The sequence below is a fragment of the Chiloscyllium punctatum genome, chromosome 39, assembly GCF_047496795.1.
Source record: "Chiloscyllium punctatum isolate Juve2018m chromosome 39, sChiPun1.3, whole genome shotgun sequence".
Taxonomy (NCBI): Eukaryota; Metazoa; Chordata; class Chondrichthyes; order Orectolobiformes; family Hemiscylliidae; genus Chiloscyllium; species Chiloscyllium punctatum.
In genome coordinates this window covers 66,602,207-66,615,764 of record NC_092777.1, presented here as the reverse complement: position 1 = coordinate 66,615,764, position 13,558 = coordinate 66,602,207, and the positions used below count along the sequence as shown (strand labels likewise).

Genomic DNA, 13,558 nt, shown 5'->3' with positions numbered 1-13,558 from the left:
TTTTGCATCCCTGATACTTCAAACATCCAATTAATATTAAAGAAAACAGGGGGAGGAATTAAATGCTATCATTTTCACTAGGGGAGTTTTATTAGACAAACTAACAGGGCTAAAGGCAGACAAGTCCTTGACCCTGATGGCTTGCATCCTAGGATCCTAAAAAAGATAGAAGTGGTAGAAGGATTGGTTTTAATTTTTCAAAAATCCTTGAATTCTGGAGAAGTACCAGAAGATTGGAAAACAGCTCATGTGACAGCTCTATTCAAAAGGGGAGGGAAGCAAAAAGCAGGTTAGCCTAACATCTATGGTTAAAAAAATTGGAATCATTTGTAAAGGAAGTCATAGCAAAACATTTGAAAAATCATAACCTAATCAAACAGAGTCAGCATGGTGTCATGAAAGGGAAATTACTGAGAGTTTTCTAGGTAGTTTGAACCAGACTGAATAGAAGGTAACTATTAGATATATTGTATTTGGACTTCCAGAAGACACTTAAGAGGTATCACAAAAGGTTAAGTCATAAGAACCCATGCCGTTTGAGGTACGGATACAGAACTGGTTAACGGGTAGGAAACAGCAAATGGGGATAAGGGGTTCATTAAAAAAAAACAAAAGAACTGTGGATGTTGAGAAATCTCAGCAGGTTTGGCAGCAACTGTGGAGAAAAATCAGAGTTAAAGCTTCAGGTCCAATGACCCTTCTGCAGAACTGGGATTCATTTTTGGGTTGGCAATCTGTAACCAGTGGGGTTTCATAGGATTCTGGAACAACAACAATGACTTGGAGGAAGGAAGTGAATGTACTGCAGCCAAATTTGCAGATAACAAAAATAGGAAGCAAATCAAGTTGTGAGAGGAATACAAAGTTTACAGAGAGATATTGCAGGTTCACTGAGTGGGCAAAAAGTTGGCAAAGGGAGTATAATGTGGGCAAATGTGAACTTGTTCATTTTGCAGGGAAGAACAAACATTATTATTTAAATGAAGAAAAACTGCAGAAAGCTGTAACACAAATGGACTTTGGGGTTCTTGTGCATGGAACACTTAAAGCTGACACACGGCTGCAGCAGGAAATCAGGAAGGCAAATGGAATGGTTGCCATAATTTCAAAGGGAATGGGAGTATAAGGGTAGAGAAGTCTTACTGCAACTGTGCCAGGGGCTGGTGAGACCATGACTGGAGTAGTGAGAATGGTTTTAGGCCCCTTATTTCAGGAATGATACCATTTCATTGAAGGTAGCTTAGAGATGGGTCACTTGGATGATCCTTGGTAAGGAGGGATTGTCGTACGAACAAAGGCTAAACCGGTTTGCTCACTGGAGTTTAGAAGAATGAGAGGCAATCTCTTTAAAACATATAGGATTCTTTCGGGGTTTCACACGCTCCACCTTGAGAGGATCGTCCCCTCATGAGTGAGTCTAGACCAGAAGACAGCCTTAAATTAGCAGCCCTTTATTCCAAGACTAAGATGAGGAGTGATTTCTTCTTTTGGAGGGTTGAGAATCTTTGGAACTCCTTGCTGTAGAGGATGCAGGGTCCTTGTGTATATTTGGGGCTGAGATAGATACTTCAGTAAGGTGTTTGACAAGGTTAGATCATGGAATACAGGGGAGAACTAGCCATTTGGATACACAATTGGCTCAAAAGTAGAATATAGAGGTGGTAATGGAGGGTTGTTTTTCAGACTGGAGGCCTGTGACCTGTGGAGTGCCACAAGGATTGGTGCTGGGTCCACTACTACATATAAAGGATTTGAATGTGAGCATAAGAGGTGTAGTTAGTAAGTCTGCAAATGACACCAAAATTGGAGGTGCAGTGGACAGCGAAGGAGGTTACCTCAGATTACAACAGGATCTTGATTAAATGGGCCAATGGGCTGAGAAGTGGCAGATGGAATTTAATTTAAATAAATGCAGTGTGCTGCATTTTGGGAAAGCAAATCTTAGCAGGACTTATACACTTAATGGTAAAGGTCCTAGAGAGTGTTGCTGAACAAAGAGACCTTGGAATGTAGGTTTATAGCTCCTTGAAAGTAGAGTCACAGGTAGACAGGATATTGAAGGCAGCATTTGGTATGCTTTCCTTTCATTCTGGTCTCCTTCCTATCAGAAAAATGTTGTGAAACTTGAAAGGGTTCAGAAAAGATTTACAAGAATGTTGCCAGGGTTGGAGGATTTGAGCTATGGGGAGAGGCTGAACAGGCTGGGGCTGTTTTCCCTGGAGTGTCGGAGGCTGAGGGGTGACCTTATAGAGGTCTACAAAATCATGAGGGACATGTACAGAATAAATAGGCAAGGTCTTTTCCCTGGGGTGTGGGAGTCCAGAACGAGATGGTATAGCTTTAGGGTGAGAGGGGAAAGATATAAAAGAGACCTAAGGGGCAACTTTTTCAAGCAGAGGGTGGTACGTGTTTGGAATGAGCTGCCAGAGGAAGTGGAGGAGGTAATTGCAACATTTAAAAGGCATCTGGATGGGTATATGAACAGGAAGGGTTTGGAGGGATATGGGCCAAATGCAGGCACGTGGGACTAGATTGGGTTGGGATATCTGTTCAGCAAGGATGAGTTGGATTGAAGGGTCTGTTTCCATGCTGTACATCTCTATGACTCTAATAGTCAGGTACCAAAGGCAACAAGAAAAACGCAAGAAAGTGAGGAATGTCAGATCAGCCATGATCCTACCATATAGTGGAGCAGGCTCGAGATGCTGAATGGCCTAGTCCTGTTCCTGTTTCCTATGATCTTTGGTTATGATCGTACCTGGTCTGGCCTTGAACACTGTGCAACAACCCAACATACAAGCAAACACTTCAAAGAAATGCTCAAAATTGGGTGGGCTACACATTAATCTTTAGAAACCTTTCTCACGGTTACTGTTTTAGGGGTCAATGTACCAAAGTGCTTGTTACTGGGCTATTAATCCAAATGCATAAATGATTCAGGAGTCAAGTTCAAATCTGACTACAGAACTTGGGAATTTAAACTCAATTAAATAAATCTAAAATCTGAAGTTAGTCTCAGTAAAGGTGAACATGGATATGTTGGATTGTTCTAAAAACTTATCACTCATTTCCTCAGGGCAGGAAATTTGGTCTTCTTGACTTGCTTATATTTAACTCCAGACCCATATGAATTCTTAATGCAACAACTCTTCACGGCCTTGAAATGACCTAGACAGCCAATAAGCTCTATTCATAATGGCTCATCACCAAGTGATGCTCAACAAGTGCTTAACTTGCAAGTGATATTCACCTCATTCGAGCAAGCTTTTACAAATGCAGTCATTGTGTTTATAATGAAAACTTTCTATTGCAAATGTGTCACACTTTGGCCAATATAAGTACTGCACACAAGGAGCTAAGACCAAGTGCAATTTTTCAGATAAACAGGCAATCATGGCTGGGAATAAATATGCACTGCACTCGGTCACAGTGCAATCATAATCAGGCTTTTTTTAATACATTACTATTATGTATTTCTGTGTCCACATTTATAATGGAAACTGACTATGTCAACTTGTCACATTGCAATTATAAATCCCGAGATAACCTAATAGTACAGAACTGGATCTAACCTTGGAATCTTTCTAGGAACATTCTTTTCTTCATGAATTAGGTATAGTATAATTAAACCTTAAAATTACACTAAATCTAATTTTAGGGAAGGGGACAGTGAATTTTTAACTTTAGAGTGTGTGGCTTGGTACAATACTAATATTTTCTCATTCAGAACACAGAAATGCAGTTAATGTTATAGTGACTTACCTACTCCTCTATGAAAGATTGCCAAGGTGCCATCAGCCAATGCTACTAATACTCTTCCTTTTAAATGTCTGGTAAAAGAGAAACTAGGTATAACTGAAAGGCTTATGCAAGGACCATCTTTCCAGCAGTAACTTTCCCACATTACCCTCCAAAAAGCTAAAAGATGAACAAAAGAACTGGACCTAATTCGTACACACTTTTGTAAGTATTTATTTAGACATACACATTCCAAATACATCTTCTCCATCAACAACAGCTTCAGGCAGTTTCTTTTTAGGAGGACATTGTTAAATGCCTGATCACGTCCATTGCATGCATACAATCAAAAAAGTTCATATTCTGTATGATGTAGCCTTCTCTAGCTCTGGGAGGTTGCCCACTAGTGTTAAGAACCTTTGTATGCGTAAATAGAAGGATGATGACCCAACATCAACTGGGAAATTCAAAGAGAACTGGATAGCAACAAACCATGGTCAGTTTTTTGGGTATTTACTTCCACATTATTCTTAGAAAATAACTTCGTACAACAAAGCATCAACTCTGTGCAGTTACCTCTAGAAGCAATGTGAAAATCAAATTAACCAAACCAGCCAGTTTTGTAATTACATGGACACATCAAATTCAGAACTTCAGGGGCTTAGTGACTGCATTTAATATCTTAATCATATCAGAGTATTAAAGAAAAATGGACTCTTGAAAGCTTATTTTTCATCCTTATTAATTGTGGAAAATTAATTGGATGCAGCTAAAATGATTAAATAATCATTCTCTGTCTATATCATCATTATAACTCTAGTTATTAATTGATAAAAAGAGATAACATATCTGCCAGTCAGGATAGATTATTAAGCCCTGATTCTGATTGGATCAAAAATGGAGAATGACCTCACAGTTAAACCTCAAGACATTTGAAATTCTTTTAACCAGATTTAACATACCTTAATTGTTTTTGTACATTATGCCTCAATTAATGACATCAAGAGGAGTTCAATCTCAGTTTGCTGACAATGAAACAGGTGGAGTCGGTAGCTAGGGTATGGAGTTTGGACTGGGGACTAAAACATCTCCTCAATATTAAATTGGAAAGAATTGCTGCTTCTCCAATACTGGATATAAATAAATCATCTGATAATTCAGCAAAAAATGGAGAAGTCAAGATAAGACAATGTGTAGAGCAGGGTGCAATCAGTGTACATTTGAAAACTAACCCTTGGCTTTGGAAAATGTCACAGAGGGGCAGCAAGTGAATTCGAAATAGGAAGGGCCAAGGATAGGTCTTTGCAGATAGAGGAAACTGTGTGGTAGCAGGAAGTGAAGCCATTACAAGTGATTTCCTGGTTTACATTAGGTCAAGATGAATTAAACTAGGTGATGGCAATCCCACCCAGTTAGACAATAGTGGAGAGATGAGGAATGTGTGGTCAACTGTGTCAAATCCTGGAGACAGGTCAAGAAAGAGAATGAGGGATAACTTGTATTTTTCACAGTCACACAAGATGTCATTTATGACTTTGTTAAGAGCCTATTTGGTACAGTGGCAGGGGCAAAAGCCCAGTTGGAGGAATTCAAACATGGAAGTACAGGAATGGATTTAGGAGGTGACAACGTGTTCAAGGAATTTGGAGAGAAAGGGGAGTTTAGAACATAAAGTAAATAATGTTGGAAATGCTCAGCAGGCCATGCAACACCTGTGGAGTGGAAAAAGTTACATCTCAGGACAATGAAAGATATCAGTTTTGAGGAAAGGTCATCAATGTGAAACATGGACTTCTTTGCATAGACCCTGTCTAACCTACTAAGCATTTCAGCATTTTTGTTTTGATTACAGATTTCCAACATTCTGGATATTTTGTTTTTGAAAGGGAGTTTGGGGAAGCATTGGCACAGTCCTTACACCATTCGACGAGTAAACCAGAACCTCATGCTAATGTTTTGAGGACATGGATTCAATTCTCATTATCCATCATCCAGTCTTGATTTTTGCAAAAACCTATCTGGATTGCGAATGTCTTTTCAGGCAGGAAATCTGTAATCCTTTCCTCATCAGGCCTCCAATGTGATTCCTGACCCACAGCAATATGGTAGACTCCTAACTGAGCAAACACTCCGTTCAAAGGACAAATACAGACCATCAACAAATGCTAGCCCTTGTCCCATGAAGGAGTACAGTGTGGGGCAGGGATGTTTGGAGATGGGATTATGCAATTCAAGGATTTTTTTTTTTAAAGGAGATGTGTGGTGACAGCAGATTTGAAAGCAAGGGAGCCAACAGCTAAAGAGAGAAAACTCTTCAGATCAGATTAAAGTGACGTCAGCTGGGCAAGTTGAGTGACCAGATGTTTAGTGGCAATAGGACTGGGCCTCATTCCTGATGAAGGGTTTTTGCTTGAAACATCAATTCTCCTCCTCCTCGGATGCTGCCTGACCTGCTGTGCTTTTCCAGCACTACACTCTTGACTCTAATCTCCAGCATCTGCAGTACTCACCTTCACCTGGGTGTCATAGACAAGATGAAGTCAGAGAGTGGAAGAAAGCTAACTGAGGAGAAGCTATAGAAGGAAGCAAGTTCAGGACTATAACAGGGTGAAGCATGAAAAGAAGTTTGGTTGGGTGGACTATTTGAAGAAAGGAATAGTACAGAGGCTGCTGATCAGATTGTCTTAATCACACTGATGTGTTTGTTGCTGAAAGTACAGGTGGAGGGGACAGGGAAGAAATGTATAAGAAGATCACTTACAGCAAAGTAAAATCTAGGGTTATCTTTGCTGTCCAAGTTGATTCTTGACTAGTTTTAGCAATGAAAGCAGAACCCACTAGTATTTTAAAATTGTCTAGCCAGATTTGGGTTGGTGAATAGTTAGAACAGTTGTCCACAAATCCTATAAAGTCCCCATTCTTGAATTTAAGCAAGGGTAGATGACGGTCACACGAGAAGAAATGGCCAGGATGAAAGAAGATGATAGCCCTTAGTGAAATTAAAGAGATTGAAAGTGCAGGTGAGGATGAGTTGAGGAAATCAGTAGCTGCAGAAATTTGAACGGAGGGCCAAAGACCAAAGGTTAGATATCTAGAACTTTGAAAATTTGTTAGTGAATACTAAGTGATTAAAATATAGTTGTTGATGTTGTTAAAGTATAAACCATCATGTCTGATAACTAATAAATTAAGTATCTCAAAACCTTTTATAACTTACACAATACTGAGAATAGAGTCTTTCAGTTTAATGGAGTGAAGACATTTCTTCCACTGAGCTACTGAGGAATGGACATACAAACTGCAAGAGAACAAACAAAAAGTTCACCGTCTCTTCATAATTTATTTTGAAAAGATTGCAGGAAGGGTCAAGGTGGATTGGTCCTTTAAATAGCTGCAGTGAGTGGGAGCACACCTTGGGGATCCACCTGACCCAAGAAACCACAAATTGAGGTGGGGTTCATTCTATTCCCTTGCCCAAAAAGCAACAATCTATGCTCCTTCTTCAAGGATCCTGACTATTTGCAGGATTCTGAATCATCCTCAAGGTGGGCTCCAATTTCACCCACTGACTTGGATCGTGAGTACTGTTAGCCTACAATGGAGATGGAAGCTCCATCCTATAAATGGGAATTCCATTTGCAAGGATTACATCCAGCAAATTTGGGTCCTGAATGAATATATAACCCACGTGAAAACTTCTGAAGCATAGTTAGCCAATCACTGCAGAAAATGAACACCGCTCACTTTGCTTCCCTTTAACCACGCCATAACTTTACAACACCAGTGTCTAAAATGCAGATGAATGCTTTTCTCTTTTTGGATGAATCAGATTAAGAACATCTGTTTCAGAGGTTAAAGTCCCTCCCAATTTTAAGATCCAGATTTACCAGAAATGATGCTCAGGAACAGAACAGACTGCTCCATAGTCCAGCTCCCATTTTTTCTGCCAACAATTTTACCGTACCAGGTTAGCACCTCTTATTGCACCAATATGCTTAACAACTGGCTGGAGGGAAATAACAATTTGTACAGAATAAAAGATGGCTTTGAGCTATTGGCTATCACCCACAGAACAACTTTAAGATTGTCTATCTTATTTCCAAATGGAATCTTTAAAATCATTTTCCTTCCATCAGTTTTGACTGGATTCAGACTGAGGTCATGAGAGTAAAAGACTGATTACACCATCTTAACTGCCTTAAAGTGAAGGTATAATGTACATCTGCATTAAGGGTGTCACCTTGGTGCCATAACTCACCAACCACTTTGTGCGCCAAGCCACATTGTTGGCAAAACGCTACTCATCTTCTCTGCTTCCTCACGCATCAGATCTTGATCCTGTGGAAGTGCAGATACACCATCTTTATACAGGTCAGATTCCCTGCAGGAAAAAGCAAAAGATGGCAACCTGGTTCAGAGTCAAGAATACCTTGTAGCAATACCCTCCACATAGTTTTAATATGTCATTATATATTCCTAATGTTTCTGTTGCTTGTCATTTTCACTTGATTGCAATGATAGCAAAACTGTCCCTGCAGTTCCGCTGCCTAAACCATATCCAAGAATTGGAGCCTCTTGCATGAGAAACTACAGATCAGAACTGCATTCAATTCTTGAAGCTCAATTATGAATAGGGGTCAGGAGATGGCCAATTGCTATTTAATAAGTTCATGGCTGATCTAATTATTCCACATTCACGCCTAACTCCAACAACCTTTCACCCCATTACCCCCCCTCCCATCTTTGTCTTAAAACATTCAAAGATCCTGCTTCAAATGTCTTTTGAGCATGAGATCTCCAAAGATACTTAACCCTCTGAGAAAAGAATTCTCCTCACCAGTGTCTTAAATGAGTGACGCTTTATTTTTAAACAGTGACTCCCAATTCCAGATTCTCCGGTAAGAGGAGAATCACATCCTGTCAACAAATCTCATAATTTTATACATTTCAATGAAATCACCTCCTGCTGTTCTAAATTAAACAGAGACAAGCTTTAGCCAGTCTAACTAATAAAACAACAACCTATTCCAGGTATTACTCGAGCAAACCTTCTCTGAATTGCTTCCAATGCATTTGCATTCTTCCTTAAATAAAGAGACCAATACTAAGTATAACTGAAGCATAACTTCCCTACTTTGTATTAAATTTTCCTCACAATAAGCAAAAATTCTATTAGTTTTCTTAATTACTTGGCTGCACCTGCATGCACTGAAATATTAGGAATTATTCTAAAAAGATGCAATAGACAGTGACAAAATAATGATTATGTGGAGGACATATTCAACTGACTAAACTACTGGCCAAAGATGGTCCCTCAATCAGACAACCTGATAAAGAAGAAGGAAAGATGTGAGAATGAATCCCAGTTTGTACAGATTACTGTAAATCATAAACCTTGGAGGTTACTCACACACTCATCACCTATTCAACTGGATGTCATGAGCTATTCATTCTAATCCCATTGACCAGCCTCTGGTCCATAACCTTGCAGGTTACAATGCTTTATCATAGAATAACAGAATCCTTACAGTGTGGAAACAGGTCATTTGGCCCATCATCGACCCGTGGAAGAGGAGTAATCCACACAGGTCCAGCCCCTCTACACTATCCCCATAACCCTGCATTAACCATGGCTAACCCAGCTAACCTATATATCCTTGGACATTACAAGCCAATCCACCCAACTTGCACATCTTTGGCTGTGGGAAGAAAGCTATACAGAGATGGGACAATGTGCAAACTCCACACAGACACAGTCACCAGAGGGTGGAATCGAATTGTGTTTGGCACTGTGAGGCAGCAGTGCTAACCACTGAGCCACCATGCCACCCAAATGGTGGAGGGTGCGAGGCCTCAAAACAAAAGGAAGATCGGTGGTGTATTTCTAGTGGAAAGTACAGAAACTTCATGTGAAAAATATCATTTCTACATCTTATGGCATTTTTCATGAAAGGACCATGTTTATGCAACTCCATTTGTGGAGCAGACTAAATATAAGTGAAAATGCAAATATAACTGGTCTTGACCACAGATGTATAGACAGGTCCCCACTGACCAACACTCTGTTGTGATGCAGACACACAAACGGCATTTTTCAAAGCAGTTGTAACGGAGTCACAGGAACAGTGATCAAAATAACCTTTCCTTTCAAGGGCTAATTTTTGATTTTTGGTGGTTTTTCTTTGTCATTTCACTAATTCCTTTATTGATGCAGTCACATTGCAATGTCTCTTTCTGTACTTGTATTGAATTCTTTTCAAGTGTTTTTGTCTTCAAATATCAAAGAATGCATCATACATTTACATAGAGTCATACAGCATGGAAACAGACCCTTCAGTCCATCCAATCCACGCTGAACATAATTCGAAACTAAATTAGTCCCACCTGCCTGCTCCTGACTCACCGCTCCAAACCATTGCTGTTCATGTCCTTATCCAAATGTCTTTTAAACACTAACTGTGTCCATACCCATCACTTCCTCAGTAAGTTCATTCCATACACAAACCACCCTCTGCGAGAAATAACTGCACCTCATGTCTTTTTAAAAAATCTCTCTCTTGGGTGGAAGTCAGATACAGGAAAAGAGCAGTCACTTTATTGGCAGTTCTCTACAGACCTCCCAATAGCAACAGCCACAGAGAAGCAGATAGAGAGCCAGATTCTGGGAAGGTGCAGAAGTAACAGGGTTGCTGTCATAGGTGACTTTAACTTCCCTAAGTGACTGGAACCTCCTTAGTTCAAATAGTCTGGATGGAGCAGTTTTTGTTATGTGCGTCCAGGAAGGGTTCCTGACTCAATATATAGATAGGCTGACGAGAGGGGACCATAGAATCTCTAGTGTGAAAACAGGCCATTTGGCCCAACAAGTTACTGGTCAGAGCACTGACCACAGGAGTTGGGACGTCATGTTAGCTCAGTGCTACAGCAGGCGCACAGAGAGGGGAGCCGGAAAGTAAGTGGAGACCAATTTAAATTAACGTTTTTCTTTTCGCAGTCTGTTTTTTTTCAACTAGGAGCGGGAACACGGAAGTCGCCAACAGAGGCTTCTGGGAAGGTAAGAATGTTGAGTGGAGAAGGAACCCGAGACACTACACGTGTAGTGTCCCCCACTCTCCCTCCTCCTCGAACCTAAAAAGAAAGGACTCAGTCGGCTGAACAGGTAAGCTACTTAGTGTTCTTGTTTTGGAGACTAAGTGTAGAGTTATGGCAGCGCAGGCAGTGGAATGTTCCTCCTGCAGGATGTTGGAGGTAGGGGTGACCACTGATGCTCCTGCCGACTTCACCTGCAGGAAGTGCAGCCAGCTCCAGCTCCTCACAGACCGCGTTAGGGAACTGGAGCTGGAGTTGGATGAACTGAGGATTATTCGAGAGGCTGATAGATAGAAGCTACAGGGACATAGTTACGCCAGAGAACAGAGGTAGCTGGGTAACAGTTAGAGGTGGGAAGGGGAGGAAGCAGGCAGCACAGGGATCCCCTGTGGTCGTTCCCTCAACAATAAATATACCGCTTTGGATACTGTTGGGGGGGGGGCGGCGGCCTAGCAGGGGTAAGCTGCAGTGACCGTGTCTCTGGCAAGAGGTCTGGCTCTGAGGCCCAGAAGGGGAAGGGGGGGGGGGGGGGGGGTTGTGGGGAGGAGGAGAGCGCTAGTTATAGGAGACTCTATAGTTAGAGGCACAGACAGCCGGTTCTGTGGACATGGGCGAGACTCTCGGATGGTTTGTTGCCTCCCTGGTGCCAGGGTCCGAGACATCTCAGACCGTGTCTTCAGAATCCTTAAGGGGGAGGGTGTGCAGCCAGAAGTCATGGTGCACATTGGCACCAACGACATAGGTTGGAAGAGGGGTGGGGAGGTCATTCAGGAGCTCAGGGAGTTAGGCTGGAAGCTAAAAGCTAGGACGGACCGAGTTGTCATCTCTGGGTTGTTGCCGGTGTCACGTGACAGTGAGGCAAGGAATAGGGAGAGAGTTGAACACGTGGCTGCAAGGATGGTGTAGGAGGGAGGACTTCAGGTATTTGGACAATTGGACTGCATTTTGAGGAAGGTGGGACCTGTGCAAGCAGGATGGGTTGCACCTGAACCAGAAGGGCACCAATATTCTGGGAGGTAGGTTTGCTAGCATTCTTCGGGGGGGTTTAAACTAATTTGACAGGGGGATGGCATCCGGACTTGTAGTCCAGCAAGTAAGTTAGCTGTTTGTCAGATGTCCAAGAATGTAGGGAGGCTGTGGAGAAGGTAGCACTGACAGGGAATACTTGTGGACACAGAGATGGGTTCAAGTGTGTATACTTCAACGCAAGGAGTGTCAGAAATAAGGTGGGTGAACTTAAGGCGTGGATCGGTACTTGGGACTACAATGTTGTGGCCATCACGGAAACGTGGATAGAAGAGGGACAGGAATGGTTGTTGGAGGTTCCTGGTTACAGATGTTTCAGTAAGATTGGAGGGGGGGCGGGGGGAAAGAGATGGCGTTGCTAATTAGAAATGGTAAAATGGCTGCAGAAAGGCAGTTCGAGGGGGATCTGCCTTTGGAGGTAGTATGGGCTGAAGTCAGGAATAGGAAAGGAGCAGTCACCTTGTTGGGTGTTTACTATAGGCCCCCCCAATAGCAGCAGAGATGTGGAGAAACAGATTGGGAAACAGATTTTGGAAAGGTGCAGAAGCCACAGGGTAGCAGTCATGGGCGATTTCAATTTCCCAAATATTGATTGGAAGCTCTTTAGATCAAGTAGATTGGACGGGGTGGTGTTTGTGCAGTGTGTCCAGGAAGCTTTTCTAACTCAGTATGTAGATTGTCCGACCAGAGGGGAGGCCATATTGGATTTGATACTTGGTAACGAACCAGGACAAGTGATGGGCTTGTTAGTGGGTGAGCATTTTGGTGATGGTGACCACAATTCTGTGTCTTTCACCTTGGTTATGGAGAGAGATAGGTGTGTGCAACAGGGCAGGTTTTACAATTGGGGGGAGGGTAAGTACGATGCTGCAAGACAGGATCTGAGGAGCATAAATTGGGAGCATAGGCTGTCAGGGAAGGATGTCGGGGAAATGTGAAACTTTTTCAAGGAACAGATACGACGTGTCCTTGATATGTATGTACCTGTCAGGCAGGAAAGAAATGGTCGTGTGAGGGAACCTTGGTTGACGAGGGAGGTTCAATGACTTGTAAGAGGAAGAAGGAGGCTGACATGAGGTTGAGGAAACAAGGTTCAGACAGAGCGATGGAGGGATACAGGATAGCCAGAAGGGAGCTGAAGAAAGGGATTAGGAGAGCTAAGAGAGAGCATGAAAAATCTTTGGCTGGTAGGATCAAGGATAACCCCAAGGCCTTTTATGCGTATGTGAGAAACATGAGGATGACGAGAACGAGCGTAGGTCCGATCAAGGACAGTAGTGGGAGACTGTGTATTGAGTCGGAAGAGATAGGAGAGGTCTTGAATGAGTACTTTTCTTCAGTATTTACAAATGAGAGGGACTGTATTGTTGAAGAGAAGAGTATGAAACAGACTGGTAAGCTAGAGGAGATACTTGTTAGGAAGGAAGATGTGTTGGGCATTTTGAACAACTTGAGGATAGACAAGAACCCCTGGCCTGACGGAATATATCCTAGGATTATGTGGGAAGCGAGAGAGTAAATTGCAGAACCGTTGGCAATGATGTTTTTGTCTTCACTGTCAATGGGGGTGGTGCCAGGGGACTGGAGAGTGGCAAATGTTGTGCCCCTGTTTAAAAAAAAGGGAATAGGGATAACCCCAGGAATTATAGGCCAGTTAGTCTTACTTCGGTGGTCGGCAAAGTAATGGAAAGGGTACTGAGGGATA

General features: G+C 42.1%; 1 protein-coding gene across 3 annotated transcripts in view; it reads right to left on the bottom strand.

Annotated features, from left to right (window-relative positions):
• The window catches only part of LOC140464167 (C-Jun-amino-terminal kinase-interacting protein 4-like), a 277,366-nt gene that overhangs the window by 26,573 nt on the left and 237,235 nt on the right, over window positions 1-13,558 (bottom strand). For all 3 annotated transcript variants that reach the window (XM_072558981.1, XM_072558982.1, XM_072558983.1), the window contains 3 exons: window positions 7,997-8,119; window positions 6,956-7,036; window positions 3,763-3,830 (listed from right to left, as the gene is read on the bottom strand). In XM_072558981.1, coding sequence (XP_072415082.1) covers window positions 3,763-3,830; window positions 6,956-7,036; window positions 7,997-8,119 — 272 coding nt within the window. The remainder of the gene's footprint in view (window positions 1-3,762; window positions 3,831-6,955; window positions 7,037-7,996; window positions 8,120-13,558) is intronic.